This window comes from Rhagoletis pomonella, unplaced genomic scaffold, assembly GCF_013731165.1.
Source record: "Rhagoletis pomonella isolate Grant_MI unplaced genomic scaffold, Rhpom_1.0 Rhpom_scaffold_00004, whole genome shotgun sequence".
Taxonomy (NCBI): Eukaryota; Metazoa; Arthropoda; class Insecta; order Diptera; family Tephritidae; genus Rhagoletis; species Rhagoletis pomonella.
Window position 1 is genome coordinate 20608924 of NW_023458558.1, and position 24913 is coordinate 20633836.

The window sequence follows — 24913 nt, forward strand, 5'->3', positions numbered from 1 at the left end:
AAAAAAAAAATATAACAAATAAAAAAAAACTGCAGCTGAACAATATAAAGAACGGCAAATAGGTAGAAGATATACATACACACGTTTCGAGATAATCAAATCTACCAACCTACCAACCAGCCAACAAAAAAAAAACACACACACAAAAAACATATGACTGGCGAAATGCCTGCAAAACATAGACAGGAAAATACGAGTACCATAATTTGAACAAAAAAAAGTTTAAACAAACACATACAAATATACATGCATACATACATTTTAAAGATATAATAATAAGCAAAAGAAAGAAGGTTGAAAATCTTTAAGAGGAGGAGGCAACAAACAGTTGTGAGTGTACATTACTCCTCATATTTTCTGGCATTATTATAACTTTATGTGCCAGCCAGCGTGAACAATTTGTGTACATAGACTTTGCGCCAGTAAATACCCCGTAAACGCCGCAAATCCAGCGCAGCTGCACCCCCTCCTTTCTCTTCGTCCCAACAAAAACCAATACCAATCCAACCGGTCTCGATCGAGCCGACAAACAAAGCGGCCGAAACTGTGCCCTAACTGCACAGTATAACAAGTAGTGGTTAAAAATTGTGTATATGACAAAAATTGGAACTCATGGAGAATAGAATTAAAAAAATATTTTTGTAGGGACCAAAAATAACAGTTATTTTTGTCTACAGTTAAACTTGGCCAAATAATAAACAAACTCCTTCTCCAAATTAAACAAATTTGGTATCAAATGAAAGAGGTCTTTAATAGCTTCGAAACTGAAATGTCTAAACGAGAAAAGCCACCTATTGAAAAATATTTCAATAAAAAATGTTAATTGATTACCAGGTACCGGTACCAGGTATTTCGCGATCAGGTACATATATGTATTTCTTTAGTATTAAATTATAAAAAAAAATGTATATATAGACGTCGTTCGTCATTTCTGTTTAAAAGCTATTTCAGTCCTCTTTCATATGATACCAAATTTGTTTAATTTGGACAGGCGGTTTGTTTATTATCCGGAAAGGACTTTTATTTCGGAATAATATTCGCAACAACCCTGGTCCAAACAATTCCTTAGTAGGTCCTACGCTCGATTCCTGTTCCTGTTATATGTACATGAAAGATTGTCGTAAGCGCCATTTTGACGATTTTTAGTTATAGATGCACTTATCTATTCTAAAATAAGATCTATCGATTGGTGTTATCCGTTAGATGTCCCCTTTAGTTTTCGAGATATTGAGTAAAAAGTGTCGTTAACTTAGTATAAATTTTGATCACGTTTTGTCGTATTTCATACAAAGTGGCTGCCAAATTGTGGACAAATGACGCTTACGACAAAATTAAACTAAAGAAAATCCTTCATAAACTCAAAACTAATTACCAATAAACAATAAAAATTTAATTATTTAGGAATTTTGTGAACTACTAATATTCTCCGAGACATTGGAGAAAATGTACATATCTTCGCGTTTTTGAGAAATTACCTCCCAAACATCAATCACGATTTCCCAAGACCTGCCGAAAGTAACATACAACAATCTTTTATCTAGGCGACTATATATCTTGGAGTACATATATTTCTGCCATGTGCGGTGCAGTGGCCGTAGCAAATTGAGGGTCGGTCCTCCCTTTTTGTGACCACGGCCAAACAAATATGTATGTATGTTTGTATTACGACAGGTACACTGTACCCCAAAGATCACCTCCACTTAACCAAATGATATTGTTGCACACCATCTTCCTTTTTTCTTTTGTAATTCAATTAATTGTTTTTGAATCTTACAACGGAATGGACGATTAGTAGGTGACAACAACACGATCATTTAACAGTGATTGTGTTATTCAATCGCTTCAGTTTATGTGCCACATAAATAATACTCGTATTATCAATAATTAATTAGGCCATTACACTGTGCGCGGCGAAGTTGTTACTAGATGCACAACACCGGCACACGGTCTGCAGTTCACGGCAAATCAACAACAACTTAAACACCAGACAAGAGCAGTAACAACAAAAAGCGACGCTTTTAACGTTGTATCTTGACGACATGGAAATTAAAGCGACTAGGCGGAGGGGGCGATCAGTGCGAGGACTTTGAATTTGACTGTGACGCACGTTGGAGTAAACGTACCTGAGAAAAAGGTGTGAGCGAATAACGTATGGTGTACGGAGTGTGAGGTGGGCAAGGTGCAAGGGTGCAAAGGCGGTGTAGTGGAGGAGTAGAAGAGGTTCAGCCGAGTTGGAGCGTTTCTCATGCAACCTAATACATACATACATTAATACATACAAACACTACATACACACATACATACATATGTACGTATTTCGGTTAAATATTAAAAGTATATTCCCAGCAGGAAAAAAACACACGATTTTTAAGGTGCCGGAAACTGATTATCCGAATTCAGCTGGGAAAAAGAAAATATTTTGTATTTTTAATCAAAGAAAGTTTTCTGTCCCTAAATCAATAAACAATAATATTATTACTCTGATATTACTTTTGATCTCTTCGCAGTTGAATGATAATTTTTAGATCGGAATGGCTCGGTCCATGAACAATACTATGTTAAATCAAACAGTTGAATGGAAGGCATATTAATTAAAAAGAAATTAGAGACTGTAAATTAAAGTAGTTTTTAGATTTAGAAATCAAAAACGCAAAATTGATGAACCGTTATAACCGGTAGCCACTGCCGACACGAAATGTACATATGAAACCCGGCGCCGTGAGAGCCTCCAAAACTTCGCATACGCTTAAGGTCCATTCAATAACTTTCCAGTAAGTGCTTGCAGCGAGAGCATAAAAGAAAAATAAAGAGAAAAGTGAGGGAAAGAGAAAATTATCAGAAAATGTTATTGAATGTAAAACCAGCAAAAACTTGCAATTTACTCCCTTTTTAACACTTTCTGCTGGTTAAGTTTTGGAGGGGAATTTTCATTTTGGTTTAGAATTTTTCCAATCGTAGAGCGGCGAGCATAGAACATCGAGTAAAGCGGCTATTTTAAACGCATAGGTTTCAATGGGAGAGCGCATAGTGAAGAGCAACGCGTACATACACGTACGTTATTGAAACTTTGCTCGATGCTAGCTCTTCTCTTTGCTCGCCGCTCCGCTATGCTTTGACCCTAAGAGGTACCGCATCGATCGTTCATTTTCCCATAACACTCTTATGAGGTCATCTAATTTCTCTAGGATCAATCAAAACGTCCGAGACTTTAAGAATACCTTGATTATAGGCCATTTAAGTATTATGCAGACTCAGGTTCTTTAAATTCCTGTTTGTGTTTTAATTATTAGATTTGGCCCAAGAAGAAGATTTGACCCAAATAGGACAAGTTGAATAAAACCGACTAAAAACGACTCCACCAACAACACCGTTTCATTTTGATTTTCTAAGTTCCAAGCTCCGTTAACTTAAGTTAAGTTGCCACCATCAGGCTTTTAGTCTTACCCATAGCACACAAACCTCTCAGCGTCACTTGTAAAAGGAGCGCAGAAACTTTCTTCGATGCCAGAATCGATCGGGAAAAAAGTCTAAGGAACTTCCTCTCGAAGAACAATTTGGTAACTAAAGTCCTACGAACTTTCTGACAGAGAATGTAACGGGAACAAATCTTCTCCGAACTATTCGCGAAAAAGGAAGTGAGAACAAATTTTTCTCATAGCGCTCCCTTTGTTTAACATTTTTTAACATTAAAATTAATCAAAAAAGAACTGAAATATAACTATGCAAATAAAGTCAACGAAAGACTTAAGATACGAACTTTTATTGCACATAATATGAAAAATTGTTCCTTAAATGGGCAGTACACGGTAATGATAAACGATCTGGAAGTTGAAATGATCCAAATATCCTCCGGCTTAGAATTGACAATCGTGGTTCTCACTGAAACGATTTTTGATGCCAACACGCAGATACCCCTCTCATTCTTAGGGCAAAGTTCTCAAAACTTTTGTTCTCTAGAAAAATATTTCCCAGAATTTGGTAGTGAATAAGATTTTTTTCAGATTCTCAAAAGCTATTAACTTGTGAAGGTCTACCGAGTGCTTATGTTCTCCGTTTACCTAGTCTTAAACAGCGTTAGCAAATTATCTCTGCACACAGGCGATAACACTTTTGTTCCAAGTGTATCGTTACTAATGAACGCATTTACTTGAATGTTATTTGATGACGTTTGCTCAAAACTTATGAAAATCTAAAGCAATTTAAATACTATACACTGCTATAAGTATAAATACATATGTATGTATGTACGTAGATGAGTAATACATACATACATATTTAGTTAGACTGAACTAAAATTAGTTCACTTAAGTATTTCCGGTTTTTCCTGCAGGGTTGTCGAAATAGTAAGAAGGCCCCGGAAAAGGAAAACAGCCATAACACAACACGGTATCGCGCTTCATACACATATATATGTAGATTTGTGTATATAAATTATAAGTGTATGTATGTATTTATTGTTTCATATGTATGTACATATATAAAAAAAATATACTTTTGTATTTGCTCTAACTGGTATCGGCATATTCGACTTGATTTTTTGAACTTCGCGGGGAGAAGCAACTCACTTTGACAAAACTTCAGCACAGCAGCGCACATCGGTGTGCCGCACAGAAGCGCAGCGTACAGTGCACTCGCAGCCATCCATCCGTACAGTTGGATGTCACCGGCAACGGCAATCATTAGCAAGACGTGAGCGTAAAAGCAAAACAAAGAAGTTGTGGTAAAAGAAGAAGAAGACGAATAAGTGCAGCTGCAACAGAAGTCATCACAAATACTACGTGTGATCTTGATCTTGATCTTCTATCATTGAATTCAGCACAGCAAATAAAAAGCACAGAGACAACAGAAGACGCAGCAGCAATCATCATCGATGTTGTTGTTGTTGTTTTTATATATTGGTGATATTGCTGTTGCAACTACGGTTTTCTTGTGAACCAAGCTCAGCCCAATTACAGACATCTTTTCTCTCTATTGCAAAAAAAAAAAAAGTGTGTTAACGTGAGTGCCTACATATCGGACAAAATCAAATGGAACTCGATATTAATTTTAATATAGTTGCTAATGTTACTGTGGTAATTAGTAAGGTTCTTATCCGCAAAATGTTTGTATACACGAATCTCTAGTACATGCATACAAATTTACATAGTAAGTATGTAAATGTTGCAATACGTTTTGAACTGATGTAAAGTGAAATGCAAAAATAAACAAACTGAGGCCATAGTACATAAATAAAGTCTTGAACAGAAAAAAAGGTGCCGCGAAACGAGATAACAATAGTTATAACAAAGGAAAACAACAAAGCATAAAAATAAAAAAGTGTCAGTTTCAAACAGAAATTGCTTAGTAAAAGAGATTTGTAGAAAGAAAAAACAGTTCAGCGCTTAGACTTTTACTAGAAGTTGAATACATACATACACACATAGCAGCACAATGACGGCACATGAGCAACCGATTAGCTATTTGGACAGCATCCTGAATGAGGAGGAGTCACGCTGCGAATACAGCCATCAGTGGCGAAATTTCACAATCTCACGTTCGGGTCGTTTCAAGTCGAAAAATCGCAAACGCGATGTTGTCGATGGTAAACTCTTCGATGCGGACAATGCGATGTCGGCGTCTTCTAAGTCGTCGGCCGCCATAGCTACGGGTCATAGCCGTGTCACGGCGCCCACTACCATGAATCCACACTACAAGCAGGAGCCGGATAAGGTAGGATGACAAATTTACCAATACTCATACGATGTACAATGTATACATAAATGTATGTACAATAAGGTGGCCGTTACTTTTGAGAATGTACTTATAGATATTCTTAGGGACAGCCTCAAGAAATGTGAAGAAATCTAAAACACTAGCACATAGAAAGTTTCCAGGCTAATATAAGGGCCACCAAAACAAACTAAATAAATACGAGTGGTAGTGGTATTTTATTTTTTATGTACAATTTTATAGCGATAGAAATAAACTTGCATACATTTCATTCAATACGACGTAAACAACTAAGACGAAGAGTTATGGAGTGTCTTTGGAAAAACAAAATCAAAACTACCGAACATATTTGATAATTCGTTATTTTCAAGAGGTTCAATTTTTATTGCAAGCAATTGTGATTTTCAAATTAACGAACCTGCGAGTTATCCCGTTTCCACTGCATTGTACTTTCAAAATAAAAATGTATTCCATTATTTGCTTTCTGAAACTTTGTTGTTGATCAAATTCGCCTAATAGATATTTTTTTACCTTCAATGTCTGACTTATGTTTTTTCTTTATGTTTCGCTTATGTTTTTAACCGACTTCAAAAAAAGGAGGAGGTTATCAATTCGTCGTACCACGTCAACCGATTTCGATAATTCTATTGACATCGGTGGTCCCATACTAATCTGGATCCGATCTTTGGATCATGAAAAAATAACGGTACTCCTAAATTTTTATATGAGAATCGAAGTCGGATTTGTTTTTTGCTTAAAAATTACTTGTTCATGGTTTTTGTTAGATAACGAGCTACACTTTCATTAAAAATAATAATAAACATTAAATAACCGAAAGGGAAGTAGCCAAAGATTACTAAAATGTCTCTTCCCTATTTATATTTTTGCCACTGCCCATAATACATGCTTACTTATGGAATCTGAATCCAAGTTTATGTCTTAACCCCTTGCCGATCCTGGGAAGCATGGTTCCTCATAACGAGTTCGTGTGAAGCAATTTAAATTGTTCTGTGATTATAATGTGCTGCATTTTTATTCAGCTATATTTATCATAAATGTTTAGAAATAAATATTTTAACTAAAACTAAAAATTTACTAAAAATTATTTTTAGACAAAATTTACTATTTATTTAATTTTAAAATACATATATGTATGTAGAATTTAATTACTTTTAGATCCTTTCTGAACCATATTATAAAAAATATTTTTTTACAATTAAATCTTCTCAAAACTCTTTTCCGATGTATAGTAAGTAGTGTCGCCTTTTAGCAAAAAATTATGCTTAAAGAAATATTTTTCGCCTAAAATTACATACTACTTTTTCCTAAAAATTGTTTTTTCTGAAAATGTGTATTTTTTACAAAGTATGTATTTTGTTCTAAAAATTATTATTTTCTAATCTTTTTTTAATTTTTTTTTTTCAAAAATTATTTTCTCTAAAAATATTTTTGCTATACACATAGTTGTGCATTCTTGTAATTGGTACATTTTGTTACTATCTCATAAGAAGATAATAAAATATTTATCCGTGAAATATGCAATACCATAATTTCTATAACACTTCATAACTGATTCGCTGAATATATTGACCATGTTACCAACGTACCTGGAATTGTGGTTACAAGAAAGAAGTGGTAAAGCTATTGTTAATGAAATTTTCCGGTTACAAAATCATCGGTAACGTCCGGATTAGGCCTGTTATTGTCGGTTAGAAAACTGTGTACATACATATTTATGTACTAGCGTGGGCCGAAAATCCGTTTTTTAGAATTTTGATTGGTAATAGCAAAAACATGGTTCATTATGCTCTAAAAAAAATCTGCGTGAAAGATGAAAATGTTTGGTCAATATCTAAGGCTCGCCCAAGTCCATCAAAGGTCAATGTGCTTCAAAAATAAAAATTAATAAATAAAAAATTACAACTATTGGTAGTAGGGATTTAAAGATATTATTAAACATACGCGCTGGCGTGACGTTACGAAAAACAGAAGTGGATTTTGACTCGGGTTACAAAATTGCAAAACTTCGCGAATTGAGCAAGACTATTTGTATGAATATTTTTGTAGTATACTGGAAATGTTTAAGGTGAATTTTCCAATTTTCTAAATGTAGATACTTTTCTGCTTTACCTATATTTATTCAGCTGAATTATCTGACGCGACGTTACCTGGCGTTACGTTACAAACGTTGGCTAGGGTGGAAAAGAATAATTCGAACTTAAGGCTCAAACAGAAACCTCCAAATTTATCCAGAAATTTTGTATACTACATAGTTTTTGGGTAGCTTCATATTTCTGGAGGTGTTCCGAAAGAAACTAATACCTTTTTCATACAAATTATGTCCACCTTAATGTATATATACGTACCTCCGAAATTTCTTACATATATATGTATATACATACACATCTATGTATAACTATACATGTATAAATATCTAAAGCAATCCCTGTTAACTAAGTAACCGGTTATGGATAGGTGAAAAATCATTTTAAATGTATACATATCCGTTTCGAAATTAGAACTATTTATGATGGTAAACGGTGAATATTTAATGCCCATGACCACCAAACGAATGGCTGCCAATTAATCCAAACGATCTTCCAAATGTTAGTGGAGTAAACTACGTAGATTCCCAAATGCAATACAGAGCAACCCAAAAATCAAATCGAACGATCCACAATTAGGACACGAAAGCTATTTTTGTAGGCCTTTGAATTCAACTTTACAAAACACGATTCCTTCGGTGGGTTTAGTACCGGTGCATTGTTTCCGAACAAAAACAAAGAACAAAAACCAAAACAAAAAAAAACCGCTTCAATGATGAAATATTTCTGTCCAATAAATGCGTAATAAAAAAGTTAAAGCCAGGATACTTATCTCACCAAGACACACACACATTATAAAATATAGGTACATAACTTTATTCATCGCAACTCTTTATCAGCCGACGCACTCATTAGAACCTGAGATCATCGTCCGTAAAATCTGGTGTATTGCTCCAGTATCAGGTCTTTCTCACTTTTGGATAACCCCTTCAAGTTCTAGTGGGCTCGTAGGTACCTATCTATGTATGTATATGACTCTAGGCAATTGCAGATTTTTACTCCATCGACACTGAAATTCCCAACACTTATTGTTTACAAGCGGCTACCGCTGCTGCTCTTGTTCCCTTTTTCTTTGCCAATGTGCTCATGCAATAGCACTTCAGTTGCAACAATTGTGGTCACATCCGCCGTGAAGTCGGCAAAGTGTGTCGCAAGTCAGCTGGTTGGTTTTCTGGTTGGCTGACTAACAGCCTGACTACTTTGTTGTTTGGTTAGCTGCTTGACTTATTTTTATAACTTATTTGGTTTTTGTGTTCCTCCTTTTCTTTGATTTTCTTTGTTTTTTTTTTTTTGCTGTTCAATTTTTCAGTGTCTGATATGGCTTAAATTTTATATGCTTTTATATGCGAAAATGCAAGTTAAGATGCACACAAACGTGTATATTCATATGTATGTACATACATACATACATACGATTCAATACGTCCTATGCAAGTACATATTATATTACACTTTTTTTAATTTTATTTGCTCAGCAGAATTTCGTTCATTTGCTAAAAATAAGTGTGCGATTATTTTGTGAATCGTGCAAAAACACTCGTACACATACATACATACATACAGTATATATATGCATAAATTGGTGTATGTTATCGGTTATCTTTCAGTTACTGGCAACAATATATTCATTTCAGCTGCATTTACACCACATAGACCCACGCACTCTTGTTAACTCTGAAAAGGTAAAAGCTTTCCACCCACAAAATGTTTAGTAAATGCGCAGTAATTTATGTATTTGAATTTTAGCAATTTTTTTTATATATGTAGAGATACATTAGAGTGGTCCGAAAAAAAAAACTTTTCCGAGGTAGGGTTTGGGGCACCTTCCAAAATTTTTCCTCTTGACGAAAGAAGTGCTGGTACCAAACTTTACGATTCTAAAGCATAGTATGTATTCTGTTCCCGTTTCACGTGACAAAGCTGTCAAATTGCATATAAAATTTATTTCTGTGAAATAAATGTGAAATTCCACAACATTTCCTCAGTAAAGTAGTACTCTGTTCACGCTGCGAAAAAGCTTGCAAATATGAAAATTTAAAATACGCATGTACATTTTAAACTGTGTGAAAATAGACAGTTTATAGAATTCAGTAGCGGCGAACCCAAAGGGGGTTTAGGGGTTAAACCTTGCCCGATAGTGAAACTTAAACAACTTTTCGAACACTCCAAGTGACTCCCTCGTTTTTTTTATGCGCTGATTTCAATTTAAGCTTATGGCCGTGGGTCTCTTAGCCAAAAATGTAATCCCTCAAGGAGTAGCTTAAAATGGTTCCAGGTGTACGCTCAAGTAACTTTCCGGAAGGTGTCACGCCCGCTTTTCAGTTCATATTTCCAACTCTAATTCGGAGGTATGAGTCATCAGAATCTAAGTTTACATGAAAGTTACCGCAGTCTTTTTCAACGGCTACGATATCGGTTTCATATACCCCATTTCAGCGATAGATTGAATTCATATATGTATGTACACATACCCATACCAAGCTCCAGTACTCTACCAGGAACACTTCCTCAGATATTCAGTATGAAAAATTTATGTGGGAGGTGCCAAGCCCCACGGTTATCGGTTTGTATCGGTGTATGTATATCAAAAGTATAGATAAATATTTTAATAAGTGTTTTTCAGTTGCATTTTAAGTATTAGTATTTCATCCGCCGCACAACAAATAGGATTGCAAACAATGAAATCAAACATCATAATTGACAAAAAAAGAATATTTGACTTGATTCTCTCAACTTCACATAATATAGAAAAGCTAATGCCGAATTTCCATTAGGCATTAAAATTACAACAAATTTATGCCATTTAAGAAAATGCCATGTGGGAATGAAAGTTTATTTTTTAATTCCCCACTTTGTCATTTGTCATTTTTGCCATTTAATGCCTAGTGGAAATCCAGCATAAGACAGCACGTATAATCAAAAAAGATATATTAAAACAGCCTACAAAACATTCACTAGAGGCACCCCTGAACTACACAAATCAGTTAATTTTTTTGGTGTGCCAAAATTTCATACGCAAAACAATATGCGTTGCTGACAAAATTTCACGGCTGTGAACAGAATACTAACCTTAAGTATAAATGTAGGGGATGCTAATAATGCTCATATTTTACTCTAGAAGTTTTAGTTGCGTTCCCCAACTTTTCGGGGCTAATACCTGTAAAACTGTCAAAAGGCAATAGAAGCCAGAGAACCGAGTACGGGAACGCTTCCTGTAAATTCTTGCAACTTCTTGCGAGTTAGGGAACGCAACTATTGTGTACATATATTATTCAAACAATTGGTTAAGCAACCTAAGTACATTTCAAATTTAATTTACCTAAAAAACATCACACGCTTCAGTTGTCATAGGAACAGTAGCTTTTTATAAAAATCACCAATATTTTTGCCAGTTTCACAGCGATTCTGCAGCGCATTTCGAGGTCATTGAGTACGCGGTATTGGTTACAGCCGCAAATTGAAAGTTGGCATAGATATTACAAATATCAAAAGGAAAAAATTGGACCACTCTAATATACATATGTACATACATATGTACAAACAAACAAGTACATACATACATACATATGTAAATGTGTATATGACTGTATTAATTTACGTGAAAAAATTAATTTGCTCACATCTAACTGAAAGCGAGAAGCCCAAAAAGAACATTTCCATTTCTTCATGAACGCGTCGGTTCCCAATTTGCCAAACGACGTCGTTTCCGACTCGTTTTGGTGAACAATTTGTTCGCCGGCGACGGTCGCAAACGACTCGCCGTCGGATGAAAAGCACAGTTCGTCGGCGGGCCGCCAAAACGACTAATAGCCCGAACACAATGCAAACGACGAGCTACGGACCACAGCTGTCAAATTATTTTAACACGCACTCTTATGTAGATAATTATTTTGGCGACGACTGCGGTTGTGGCCAAATTAGATCTATTTCTATTTTTCCAGCGACAGATAAGGCTCTTCCTCTTATTTTATGTCAAATTCATACAAATTGATGATGTCGCTGCCGCGTTCAAAAAAATCATGTCGTCATCGACAAAGCGTTTAGATAATGAAGATAACAAATTGGAAGCTGTGGCCCGTAGCTCGTCGTTTTCAATGCGTTCAGAACTTTACCGGCGGGTGGCAAAAACGATTCCCCTGCAGCGCGCAAAAACGATATACCAGCGAACTGAAAAACGATGCTCAAAATTTATACCAAATTTAAAGTAAAAGTACAGTTTTATACCAAATTTAAAAAAACTTCATACCCACAAATTTTATGAATATATATAATATTTTATATGAAGAATATTATGAATACTGAAAAAAAGATGTAGGCGGCGTGGAACTTGTCCAATCCAGAGGGAAGGTTCCTCAAAAAACTTGTGGGTTCGAAGAAACGGATTCGTTTCGAGTTTGCCCAAACGACTTGACCAGACCAACGTCGCAACAACTTCGATTCGTTGTGAAAAAACGACTTCGTTTCGACGTCGTTTCGAGTTCACCAAAACGACTTCGCCAGAGCGGCGTCATAACGACATCGTAACGACGTCGTCTTCGCCCTGTGGCAAATTGGGTTCCCACCTTCCTTCGGATGTACATAGATACACATTTAAGTGTGTAAACACATTTGTATGTACATACATACATATGTACCTCAACCAGTACGAAAACGGAAGTTAAACGATAAAGTTGTGAAACCTTTTAAAATTTGCAATAATATTACATTCATAAATTCGTGTGTACTTACATACATACATATGTACATACATATGTGTTTATGACCGTATTAGTATATTGTATGCAGATGGATATAAAAAGCCTTTCATTATAAAAGCTTTCGCAATTTCTTGTTTAAGGCTTTTGTAGGTATTTTATTTTACTTTGTACATATGTATATATACATACATACATACATCCACAAATTCATACATGTGGTATGTATAAAGTTACGGGTTATTTCCCGGAACGTATTCAGAAATTAATAAAACGTCCTGAGCGGTGAAATTAGCTCATTTTTTTAAGTTAAAAGTATTTTGGGCGAAAATTTCTTGCACTATATGAGTCAAAGCCGTGTTTGTGGAAGAATAAGTTCACGATATTGCAATTGTGAATTAAAAAAAAACAATGTTTAACAAAATGGTAGAAAAATTATGAAATTTCGGCTCTACTCATTCGATCTTTCCTGAACCTCATTTGTAAAGAAATAAATATTGTACCAGCATGCTGGTAAGTTATATGCTTCGAGCCTGATGGTACAATCACTTGATGGAGCCAGCAAGCTGGTGTCATATTTATATTTAACCTTTTATACAAAATGTTTTTGGTATGATAAAATATTAACTTTTTTCCAGAGTTCATTGTTTTTCTATACCATTACTTGTTGAAAATGTTTGCGTGTATATTTACATATGTATATGTAAGTAAAACATTTTAACCACCATTTTTACCCACACCAATTTTTTTTAGCTCTTTTTAGCCCTTTTTTAAAGGAATTTGGCTACCACTAAAAAGGATTCATAACCTACCAAACCTGCCTGCAATATGATTACGTCTCGCCCTCGGAAACAAATTTACATACGTATGTACTATATTTTGAGAACCAAAATTTAACGGGGTAACTCATACGCTCTGTCCAACAATTTAAGCACAACCGTGCATATACACACGAAGGGTGTTCGGGAGTTGCTGGACCCACCGAATGGGTCTGGCTGTTTACAGAAAGTATGCAAGTATTAATAATAATAATAGATTGGCGCTTACGCATTATGGTAATGACCGCTAAATATTATTATTAAATTTTGAGCCTCAGCATGTACTAGCTAAGGCTCGAAAAGTTTTTTGTAAATTTTATATCGTCTGGCAGGTAAAAGAGCTCTAGAGTACACTCTCTCCCTGCATTCGCGTCTTTAGCGTCTTGCCACTTGCCATTCCCGCCTCTTCAGCAAGCTCAGAAAGGCTCTTCTCTAAATTTAATATAGAAAGCTTGAAAGAGCTTTGCCCGCGGGCGAGCTGATGCCCACCACCACTTTAAATGTATAATGCATATGTTCCTCGCAGTTTTGCAGGTTTGAAGGTTGTTCCAACGTGTATCAGCCATACGTGTGAATTGCAGATGCAGTTCCCTTTTGATGAATCCGAGTGGACAATTTATAGTATCTGCTTCGGATTCATCCTAAGATGCTCCGGCCTTAGCCAACTCGTCAGCCCTCTCATTTCCGTGTATGTTCCTACGGCCGGGAACCCAGATGAGAGTGATGTCTATTAACTCGGCCGGCGAGCTTAACGCACATTTGCAATCTCTGACTGTTTTGGATTTTGATACCGGTGAATGTATGCTTTTCGTACACTTATGCAGTTCCTCTCTAGTGCTTTACAGGCCCTTTCGATGCCCAATACTTCCGCTTGGAAGTGGCTAGCAAAGTTAGGTAGTCGAAACGAGAGAGAGACATTCAGCGTTTCAGAAAACACCTCCGCACCATCACCGTAGTCCATTTTGGACCCGTCAGTATAGATTTCAGAGGAATTCTCCTCGGCCCCTACTCCAATCCCGTCTTGAAGGAAACTTCACCTGAAAGCTTTTCCTGAAATCTGTCGTAGGAAGTATATAATCTGATTGTTTGCCTGATTCGATAACCTTTACAGGAATACCACTTTGGCCGTGCTGCAGCGCCCTCCAGCAACCTGACTCTTTGAGTCCGACTGCCGCAGGTGCGGCAGTTTCGCGGATATGGAGTTCAATCAATGTCTTACTACGGTTCTACTAAACATGCCAAAAGTGAAACAAATCAGAACATAAATAAAGTTTTTCAAAATATCTCGACCATGGCGCCATCTAACGAAAACCCTTTTTGGCAAAAATGTTTCTGCTTATATAACCAATAAATGTTATAAAAAGCAGACAAATCCGCCTATAAATAAGTTAGATATAGGAATTTTAATTTTTTTTTTCGGGGTAAACTTTTCGCTGGAATCGCCCATATGTACATGTAGATGACTGGTCAGAATTGGACATTCGCTTGCATCGAAAATGTCAGCTTTCGACCAGTCCCCAAGGAATCGGTCTAGAGAAAAACGAAAAGTACAGCTTGGTAGTGACAGAGTGGTCTTGTCTTGCAATTCAATAAAAAAAAAATTAAAGAACACGACCCTGTAAATGTACCAATCGCTTGGTCTGGCCTTGATTCAAAGTGAACATTTGGACACACATTTACATGCGTGGTTGTAGCTTAGTGCGCAGAGATGGTTGCAACTAGTTGTTAGCTTTCAGCAAAGAACGTAGATAACAAGAAGGGACAACTCATTATAATTGTAGCGAAAGTGCGCAACAGAGGCATGCCTTCTCTTATGCTCTAGTACTTTTTTTGATTGAATGGAAGGAGAAGGCACGCCCCTGTTGCTCACTTTCGCTAGAATTATAAAGACTTGTCCCTTCTTGTTATCTACGTTCTTTGCTTTCAGGAGGGTCCGGGTTCAAACGCCGTCCGTGGCAGCATGGTTATAAAATGATCAAATAATTTTTTTTTGTGTTTCCGAATTATGAAAAAGCATCTGTGAAGTACAGAACGCAATTGCACTCCAACGAAAAAAATCTCTATCTATCTTACGGTCAGTGTTGAGTTGTCCGGTCCTTTTCCATTGACACGCCAATGCAAAAAATGGAAGTTGGAACCATTGGCAGGGGAATTATGAGGGACTTGTGCTGGTAACAATACGGACTATCTGAGTGCTAACCTAGGGTGAGTCGGAATTCCTGCAGGGTACATATCGCACACCATCTTCAAAAGAGGCACAACTCAAAAAAAAGATCCGAAAATATAACTGCTACAATCCTCAGTACAGATTCAACGCAATTAATACAAAAACATGTAAACAGTAGTTTTCTAGTTAAAGAATATAATCATGGAGAAAAAAATGTTTGCATTAATTGGAAATAAATCTTAGGAATTGATTTATGCAAAAAATTTACCTATTTTTTTTTTTTTTTAATTGTGTCCCTTTTGAAGATCGTGTGCGATATATACTTGAAAATTGTTGTACATAATTAAGGGTGTACCTACCTGAACACATATGTACATATTAGGTAGTGGAAGCCCCCAATCTCATCCATCATTTTAATTTAATTGCACAAGTGATAATCACATTATCTGACGAAGACAGCGACTTTTTTGTGTTAAAACCAGCGACGGTAATCATTATGAGTAAAATCATTGAATTATAATTTTTATTTTTTTCGCTTAAAAATAATAAATATTATTAAGTTTTATTTTTTTCGCTCAACGGAAATAATTATTATTTGATTTATTTTTTTTTTTGTTGATCACTGATAATTATTATATTTTCTTTTAATTTTTTTTCGCTCAGAGATAATAAGTATTATTGAGTTTTACTATTTCACTTAAGATAATGATTACTTATGAAATTTAAAAGGCCATAGAGACGCAACCAACTAAAATTTTGACCTGGGCGCCGCTACCTCCGAAAAGGTTACGTCAAAAATTACGCTGGTATATCTTAAGAGTTTTTTTTTATTAATAATTAAGTAAAAAAATAGAACTATAATAATTATTTTCTTTGAGCGAAAAAGTAAAAATTACAAAATAACCATTATTTTTGATTTGGGGGGAAAAAAATCTCAAATATTAATTATAATCTTTATTGGCTAAACTCAAAAAATTAAACTAATTGTACATTATGGTAGGACGTACGAACAGAAATACGTGAGTATAATTTTTGGTTAAAATTTAAAAAAAAAATATCATTTTCCGTCCCCGGTTAAATTTTGGCGCTCGGTTATATCCAAGCCTGCCCATTTATAAATGCCAATGCCGCCCATTGTACTGTTTTTAGGTTCCTTTTAATCTGTTTTAAATTTACTTGATTTACGAATGAAACGAAGCAAATCGTTAGAGGTCGCATCTCAACATATCGCTGACTCAAAACCGCATACCTTACGCAGCCGAGACAGAAAACACGACACATGAAAAAAACCAGTGAAAACGTGACTTTAAATATAATTAATACAACTATGATTCATTTTCTGTCATCGAAATTCCGAAATAATACGAAACAAAAATTGTATCTCTCTTTTCAAACTTGCTTTTTTTTTGAATAATAATTTTCGAGTTGATTCGAAAACAAAGTCCTGTTTTGTTGAAGAGGAATCCAACTTCGAATAGAGAAATCGCAATTAATCTACACAGAAAAAATTACAAATGTATAAAACTGCGAAAACAAAGTCAGAAATGCCATGACTGAAGAGCACGACTAGAATTTATGGAAGTGTATATCGACTGCTGAGTGGAAGATCGACCTATCTCGGCAGCCAGATCGAAAACGCTCTGTCTCAAAAAACTTTTCAAAATCGTCCTGTTTCAGAATTTGGTTGAAAACGCCCTACTTCGAAATTTGTTTCAAAAACGTCCTATCTCAGCTGCCGATTCAAAAACGCCCTATATCAGCACATTTTCAATACATTTTGAAGTGAGATAGGGCATTTTTGAATCGAAATCTGAAATACGGCGTTCTTCGACCAAATTCTGAGAACGAGTGTTTCTCAATAAAATTCTGAAATAGGTCACCTGAGTTTTGTGTTATCCGGGTCCGCTGTGACTCATCAACTACATATGTATGTATGTGTGCCATAGTGGTTGGTCTGCAGATTTTACTGTTACGTATTTTACAATTCAAGTCACGTTAGCGAGCAAACTCTAAAATAAATTGTCTTTTTTAATGAAACAAACGTCATTATAGAGGGGAAGATATGCATTTATGAACTGAGTCAGAACTTTTATACTTATTATTGAAAAAACAAAATGTATACGCATACAAAAGACCCGCCACGTAAAAACAGGCACCAATGAAAAATTAACAAAAAGCCTCAGATGAGAACCCCCCTTTTGATGACGATCACGGCAAACATTTAAAGGACTTCGATTTGAGGGCATGCATCTGGAATGTCCGGTCCCTTAATGGGCAAGGTGCCTCTGCCCGGCTGGTTGATGTTCTCGTAAGCACAAAACTGACATCACCGCCATCCAAGAAATGCGTTGGACGGGGCAAAGCAAAAAATATATGGATCCTTGCGATATCTACTACAGCTGCCATGTAAAGGAGTGCAAATTCGGTGTTGGGTTTGTGGTAGGTAGTACTGTCGTTCAACACGGTGGACGAGCGTCAAGCCACAATCCGCATCAAAGCTAGATTCTTCAACATCTCGCTGATCTGCGCCCATGCCCCGACGGAAGAGAAGGGCGAGGCTTCCAAGGATCTCTTCTATGAGCGCTGCCCCGCCATGATATCAAAATCGTGCTTGGCTACCTCAATGCCAGGGTGGGCATGTAAAGGATCTTTGGCGCCACTGTCAACGTCACAGCATCCACGACAAACGTCCGACAATAGACTGACGCTCGACTTCGCCGGTGCCCAAAGCATGGTAGTATGCAGTACTAGGTTCAATCATAAAAAGATCCATCAAGCTAGTAGTAGTAGTAGCTTTATTTTTTGACAAAAAACAGGCTTTAATAGAAATTTAAAAATACGAAAATGAATAAAAATTTGTGTTTTTTCCTTGTTAAGTTTGAATTTTTTTATAAATTACCTATCCATAATCGGCATTTTTTGTGTAAATTCAAAACTAGAGATATTCCATAAAGTGTTATTACTAGTTTTACGGCTCGTATTACCTATTTGATTGCTGCATCTAAAGGTATGCTTTAAGGGTTTTAATAATAATGAATATTATTGTTATTGTAATGATTTATTGAGTACGTCACAACGACGAAACATAACTAATATTCAAAGTCAAAGTTTAAGGCGCAGTAATTAGAGCAATTTTTATGCGATGAGCTTCGTCATTGGCGTAGACATTGGTCCGATAATAATGACAATTTTCTATGTTATAGCTATGACCTATTGAGTATATGGCAATGACGAAACAATGCTTATAGTATAAAAAAATTAACTTTTCTATGTATTTTATGTGGGAGAAAAAACACTTTTTAGACAATGCTTAAAAGTCAATATTTTTCGATCGGAAAGCTTCGCTTCTCTTAAGGAAACTTCCGATAATAATACCCAATTGTTTATTTTACCATTTTTTAAAACCATCAATTTTTTTTATGGGTGCCCCATGCCATTTTTTGTGGTTTTGTTGGTCCTATATAAAATGTTTAATATTAAAAAATGGTTAAATAAACAATTGGCTATTGTTGTTGGAAGTCTCCTAAAAAACTGAGTCTTTCGATCTAAAAATATTGGTTATCATTTCTACGAAAACGTGTATTTTTCTCATTAAAATATACATTTTTTTTAACAAAAAAAAATATAAAGGCTATTTTTCATTTAGAAAAATCAGATGGGTGAGAGCTTAAAATTTTAAACTTTTGAACCGCATTTATTTTGGACCACCATAATGTACATATGTATGTATGCCCCATAATTTTTCAATCAATATTTCACCAATTTCCCGATGAGCTAGAGACTAAAAACTTAGCTCATGTCCCTATGACAATGCGAAAAATGAATTAATCCGCTAGGTGGCGCAGGAGTCAAGACATTTGGAAAACCTATATTTACGATCCGATTTGGTTAATATTTTTGTAGAATAAAAATGATCAGCGGATTAAGTCGTCCACATTTTGGTATATTTCGGCTATTTTTCTTTTATTTAGTTAATGTTTATTAATTTTCCATAAAAGTCTACATCATTATATAACAAACACGATATAAATCCACATTTCAAACTTTGTGAAAAAATTATAAAAAATCTGCAAAGTTCCAGCTCAATGCTCAAATCATTATTCATATTTTTTTGAATTTTTTCGAGTATGCAGTTTAATGGCTCATTAATGCAAGTTTTAAGTTGCTAACAAATCGCATTGATTTTTACTGATTTTTTTCTGACTGCATGACGCATTTTTTCATACAAAAAAAAATTCTCGAATATATTTTGTATGGAAAAAAATTTGTAATGCAGTCAAAAAAAAAAATATTAAAAAACAGCGCGATTCTTTGGATATTTAGAACCTGCACATTATTACCCCGGAACTTAAACTGCGTACTAAAAAAAAAAATCTAAAAAATCTGAATAAAAGGTTAAAATTTAGCTGAAATTTTACAGATTTTGTATAATTTTTCCACAAAGTTTGAAATGTGGATTTATATGGTGTTTCTTATATAAGGAGCTAGACCTTTATGGAAAAATAAAAAACACTAAATAAACTAAAGAAAAATAGCCAAAATTTATCAAAATGTTGATGACTTACTAGGTTGGTAACAAGTGTATATTACTTATTTGAAAGAGAATAACTCCAAGAGATGGTCCGATTTGCCTTATTGTGAAGTTATTTGCTATTGAGTGGGCTAAAAAACTGCATATTCAAAATCTTTCTAGAAAATCCAATTACCAAGCTCGAAATTTTTACGACAGGTTGTTGAATTTGTTTTGGGAATATTGCACAAAGTTTGAAACTTTGATTTATATGGTTTTTGTTAAAGAATAAACTATATTTTTATAAAAAATAACTCAAATTAAATAACAAAAAAAAATAATAATAATTGGTGCCTCCAAAAGTTTTTCGACCACTGCATGTATGTAAATATTACATAATTATTTTTTATTCTTTATTTGCTAACTAACTTTATAAAATTTTAGTTTGGTTTGTCAATACAATAAACAGAAAGACCAGTAATATAATAAAATACATAATTTCTTTTTTTTCTAAGTAAGGAGATATAATGGGGGAATTTCATTGTAGAAATCGGGGAATTCTCCAAAATTAGTAGGCTACCTTGCTTTATACATACATACATATCTACTTACTACATACCGCTCATTTCCCGCAAGAGTGTCATAGTTCAAAAAATTAAAAACTCGAGAAAAACGGCTTTAAAGTTTACAGTTAACATAAACTCCCACACACACACTTCCTTCTAATGTGCAAAATTGCTAATCGATACTGGAATGAAATTTTTACATAACATAGAAGAAGGATTGAACTCATGGAGGACGCATGTTTCACTAAAAAAAATGTTTGATTATGACACTCTTGCAGCAAATGGGCGATATTTCAAAAATCGTTTCTATTTTCCACCTTTTGATAACTTTTTAAGTATTCTATTTATTTCAGAATACCCTCCGCCAACCATCCGCAATGTCAACCAAACTATTTTCATCACAGTCCATGCCATCATCCTCCGCTAATTCAACTTCAAGAAATACGATGATGCGTGAGAAGACAGACAGCTACAAAAGTTACTACGAAACGAATTTATAGATGTCAATTGCCAATAATGCGAAAACTACATCAGTACATATTTTTACGTATAATTTTTTAAATAAAACTTTATTGTGAATACATGTGTTAACGTTCAACATATCTACATGCATATGTATTGCTTTATTTTAGCTGAAGAAAGTAACTTAAAGACAAAAATTGTTTTTGTTGAAATTAAGTGCCTTTTAGTAATTAATGCTAAACTAAGAGCATACTTTTGTTAGAAATGCCAAGCGCAAACGTTCCATAGTTAAATTAAGGATTAATGAACACATACAAGTTTATAACCTATCTCTTTTGTTGGTTTTGCAAGTCTTTATTGTGCGCTAGCGGTTGTAATCAAAAGTTTTCATTATAAAAATAATTTAACTTTACAGCTTCACCAACAGCAATATATGTATGTATAAACATATACGAATCCAGTAAAATCGCGTATATCACAAAAGTACGGGTTTAATTGACGGATATTCACTCTTGTTTTAGCATACAAAAACAACTACACGAATCCATACATACATACATATTTATGTACTTTTCCATGAGTGAAGAAGCTTGACCTAACAAAGACTTTTTGGTATTAAAATCTCAATATGTACTTAACGCCGATTTTACGTTTCCTTAAGAATGTGTGCATGCACACATATGCACAAATGTAGGTATGTATGTACCAATAATATTTATTTTTTTAAATTTATTTACTTTTGTATGTATGTATGTATTTATGTACATATAGTATATGTATGTATATATACATATATGTAACTTTTGTATCGTAAAGTATTAAAACGTGATAGTTACAAACTTATATAGGCATTAAGTAATTTGTCTTTAGAAAAATGTTAATTATATGTATTTACGAAAACATGCTTATGTAAAAATAAATATTTAAGAATTTTCAATAAAAAATTTTAATAAAATCAATGCATAACTATTATATGCAAAAAAAAATATTGAGTAAACAGAGGAAGATTTTAGAGCTTAACCATGGTTGTACAACACACTGGCAATTTTATGAATTTATGGAAATTTCTGAAACTTCACAAATTATAGATATCACGTCCTATCGCTGGGAAATGCCGGCTCGTCTGTAGTACCTGTATCCGGCTTTTCGATGTAACTAACGTCGAGGAGACAAAATTTGGCACGACACATAGGACATGTACATTTCTGTTCAAGCCACACCTCCCGATCATGTTCATTCTGGCGCGCAGCAAACCAACGCGCTAAACACTCAACACACCACATGGGTCGGCAATAACAATTTGAACAGGTGTTCTCTGTAGCCAGAGGTCGTCCGTACCGATCAACATCTTCACATTGTTTATGTATTTTGATATTCGGCTCAGCGATCATACAAGCGAAGCATTTTTCTGCTATGCGATCTGCTTGGTAAATTGGGTTCTGTGCTACTTGCTCTTTGAACACATCAATAAAGCGGTCGATTACATTACGATGGAATTGTATATATGATGGTATTACAATAGGCCTGGAAACGCGCTCTTCCAAGTTGCGAAATTCCAATGCATTGATACGTATATGAAAGTCAGCAACTCCTTGACGATTTGGCTTCACTACTATGCTTACCATTTGCAGCGTATCGTTAGTATCCTGAGAAACGTTGTAGGTCTCGGTCTAAAATGAAGTATGCAGAGTGTATTTTGATAATTGACTCAACAAGTATGTATTATAAAAATTATTAATTATAGTAGTAGCGTTTAATGCTTGTGCAGATATACATACATACTATTCTGATTTGAATGCAATGGAATAGGAGAATGACAATGGACATGGTATATGTGTTAATTTAATAGCTAATAAGAATCGAAAAGAAACAATGCCGATTCAATATTTCTGCTTTCTTTCAATGGGCAACGATTCCTTGAGGGTATATCATTCCAGCACCTTTAAATATTTTATGATATACATACATTAATACTAATAAATGTGAGTTTTATGAGCCCATGGGTACAGCAGCCACTTATCTTACTTATTTAGAAATCAAAAAAGGTGCTCACCTTGGCTACACTGAGGGAAGTATCGCTTTGGTGTGCAAAATGCACGTTGTACAGCGTAGTTTTGATAATCCAGTTCTCGGTAGCAATCACAGTCGATATCGAATTCAGCTTCTTTTTGTAAATGTCGAGGCTGTTAACGAAAACTGATTATTAAATACGTATTTCCATATTTACAGCCAGAACCTTCTTTATAAAAAACAAAAAACATGTAATACTTGCCGTCGGAACTCTGTGCTAATGTCGTTCGCAACTGATTGGAAACTGTTTGGCACATTGGAATACTTCAATAGGGTCTGACTAATGGGATGACGGCGCCAATTTTGTTGATACCAATTAAACACTAAAGCTGGCACTGCCAGCACGGCCATTAAACTGAAGCGTTGTGCTATCTTCCAAGTGAGCGTCTTAAATGCTACCGCTTCTTGAGGCATAGGGAAATCTGGATCTAAATCCGCTTCCTCTGGTGGTTCACGTTCCGCAAATACGGAGAACTTTAACTTGTGTATAAGGAAATAAAATGCCGGTAGACAACTGTGCACAAATAAATTTAGTGATGTTCGTCGATGATGATAAAGTATGAAATTCATGCTCTCATCGCCTAACAATTTATTGAAGACTTGTTCGATGGTAAGTCCAAGGCGCTGAAACTCTTCGGGTGGGTAGATAATGCACATGCATAATAAAAGGTAGAACAAATTGAAGAGCAGTTCAGACTCGTCCATTTGGTGAAAAATTTTGAGAAATTTGAATGAAGCGTTATCAAATGTATTTTAACTCCAAAGATGATACCGTTTTTACCAATTTTATTTTAGTTATCGCTTTCTGTATATTTCTATTCTTTTGGCAAGATGCGTCAGTGCTGTCGCTCTTCTCACTTTTCTTTTATCTTTCTTCATAACAAATGGACGTTCTCTGCAAATGGTTGCATTTTCACGACTAGAAGGCAGTGATCGGATGTCCAATTTGGTGTGGTAGAATCTGGAAAAAATGTAGTAGATTTTAAACAAATATAGTCGATCTCAGGTTTTGGATCAAACTTTGTACAACAATTAAAAAAAAAAAACTACAAGGTTTCACCTCAATTGCAAACTTTTTAATTAGAATCTAAAAAAAAAAATATTTTAGTATAATAAAGTGCAAAACTGAAGTTGCTAAAAATTGCGTTTAGTTTTGGAATTTTTTTTTTCTTTTTTTCCTTCCATATCAAGATATTTTTTGAACTTATTTTGAAAGATTTCTGCAACCTTACGGTCTGATTGTGAATAATTCGCATAACTTCGCACAACATCGCATAAACTTCAAACTGTAATTTCGTATGTACTTTGTACTTTGCTTCAAATTTTCTTAAGTTACATTTTTATTGCACTGACACAAATGGTTGTGCGAAGTTATGCGAAGTATGCATAATCAGACCTTTACGGAGTACTGCCAGCTTTTCTTTTTATCACATCACGATGTAGCGAGCAAATGTGGCACGTTCCAGAAACCGCTACTTGGGGTTTGCCGATTTGGACAATTCTCAAGTAAAAGTAAACAACGTTTTAGAAACTTAAGATGCACTGAAATTTGCTACTTTTACAAAAATCGCCGTTTTTTTAATTTTCGCTGTTAATTCTTTTTTATAAACCATATATTTTGCAATTTAACAGAATAAAACCACGTTTCCTGTTGAAAAATTGAATATTGAGAAAATTTACTATTTTACGGTTTATTTCATTCTCCCATTCTGCCTGTTGTTAGTGTTAAGTGTTGGACAATTTTTGCTCTGAACATTAAAAATATTGTGGCGAATACTGCGGCAACACAAAGCGAACAACGAGAAATAGGCA

General features: G+C 34.9%; 2 protein-coding genes across 4 annotated transcripts; one reads left to right on the top strand and one right to left on the bottom strand.

Moving 5' to 3' along the window:
- The first annotated feature begins 4592 nt into the window (after positions 1-4592).
- On the top strand, positions 4593-21477 carry LOC118737192. 3 transcript variants are annotated; one of them, XM_036467543.1, is made up of 3 exons: positions 4596-5252; positions 5302-5709; positions 20923-21477. In XM_036467543.1, exons 2-3 carry the CDS (start codon positions 5431-5433, stop codon positions 21067-21069), a joined length of 426 nt encoding a protein of 141 aa, XP_036323436.1. In that variant the 5' UTR covers positions 4596-5252; positions 5302-5430; the 3' UTR covers positions 21070-21477. The 3 variants fall into 3 exon arrangements, with proteins under 3 accessions (XP_036323439.1, XP_036323436.1, XP_036323437.1); XM_036467544.1 differs by having other exon boundaries at positions 4596-4720; positions 4990-5709; XM_036467546.1 differs by having other exon boundaries at positions 4593-5709; positions 20906-21477.
- Positions 21478-21589: 112 nt separating this feature from the next.
- LOC118737191 (E3 ubiquitin-protein ligase TM129) lies at positions 21590-24062 on the bottom strand (the record flags this gene model as incomplete). Its single annotated transcript, XM_036467542.1, is given in 3 exon segments — positions 21590-22701; positions 23085-23214; positions 23304-24062. Coding segments are annotated over 3 exon segments (1212 nt in total). The 3' UTR covers positions 21590-22122.
- Positions 24063-24913: the final 851 nt, after the last annotated feature.

Coding starts and splice junctions, on each gene's coding strand:
- LOC118737192 (XM_036467543.1), top strand. CDS start 5,431: ATGACGGCACATGAGCAACCGATTAGCTATTTGGACAGCATCCTGAAT. Junction 5,710..20,922: donor ACAAGCAGGAGCCGGATAAG/GTAGGATGACAA, acceptor TATTTATTTCAG/AATACCCTCCGCCAACCATC.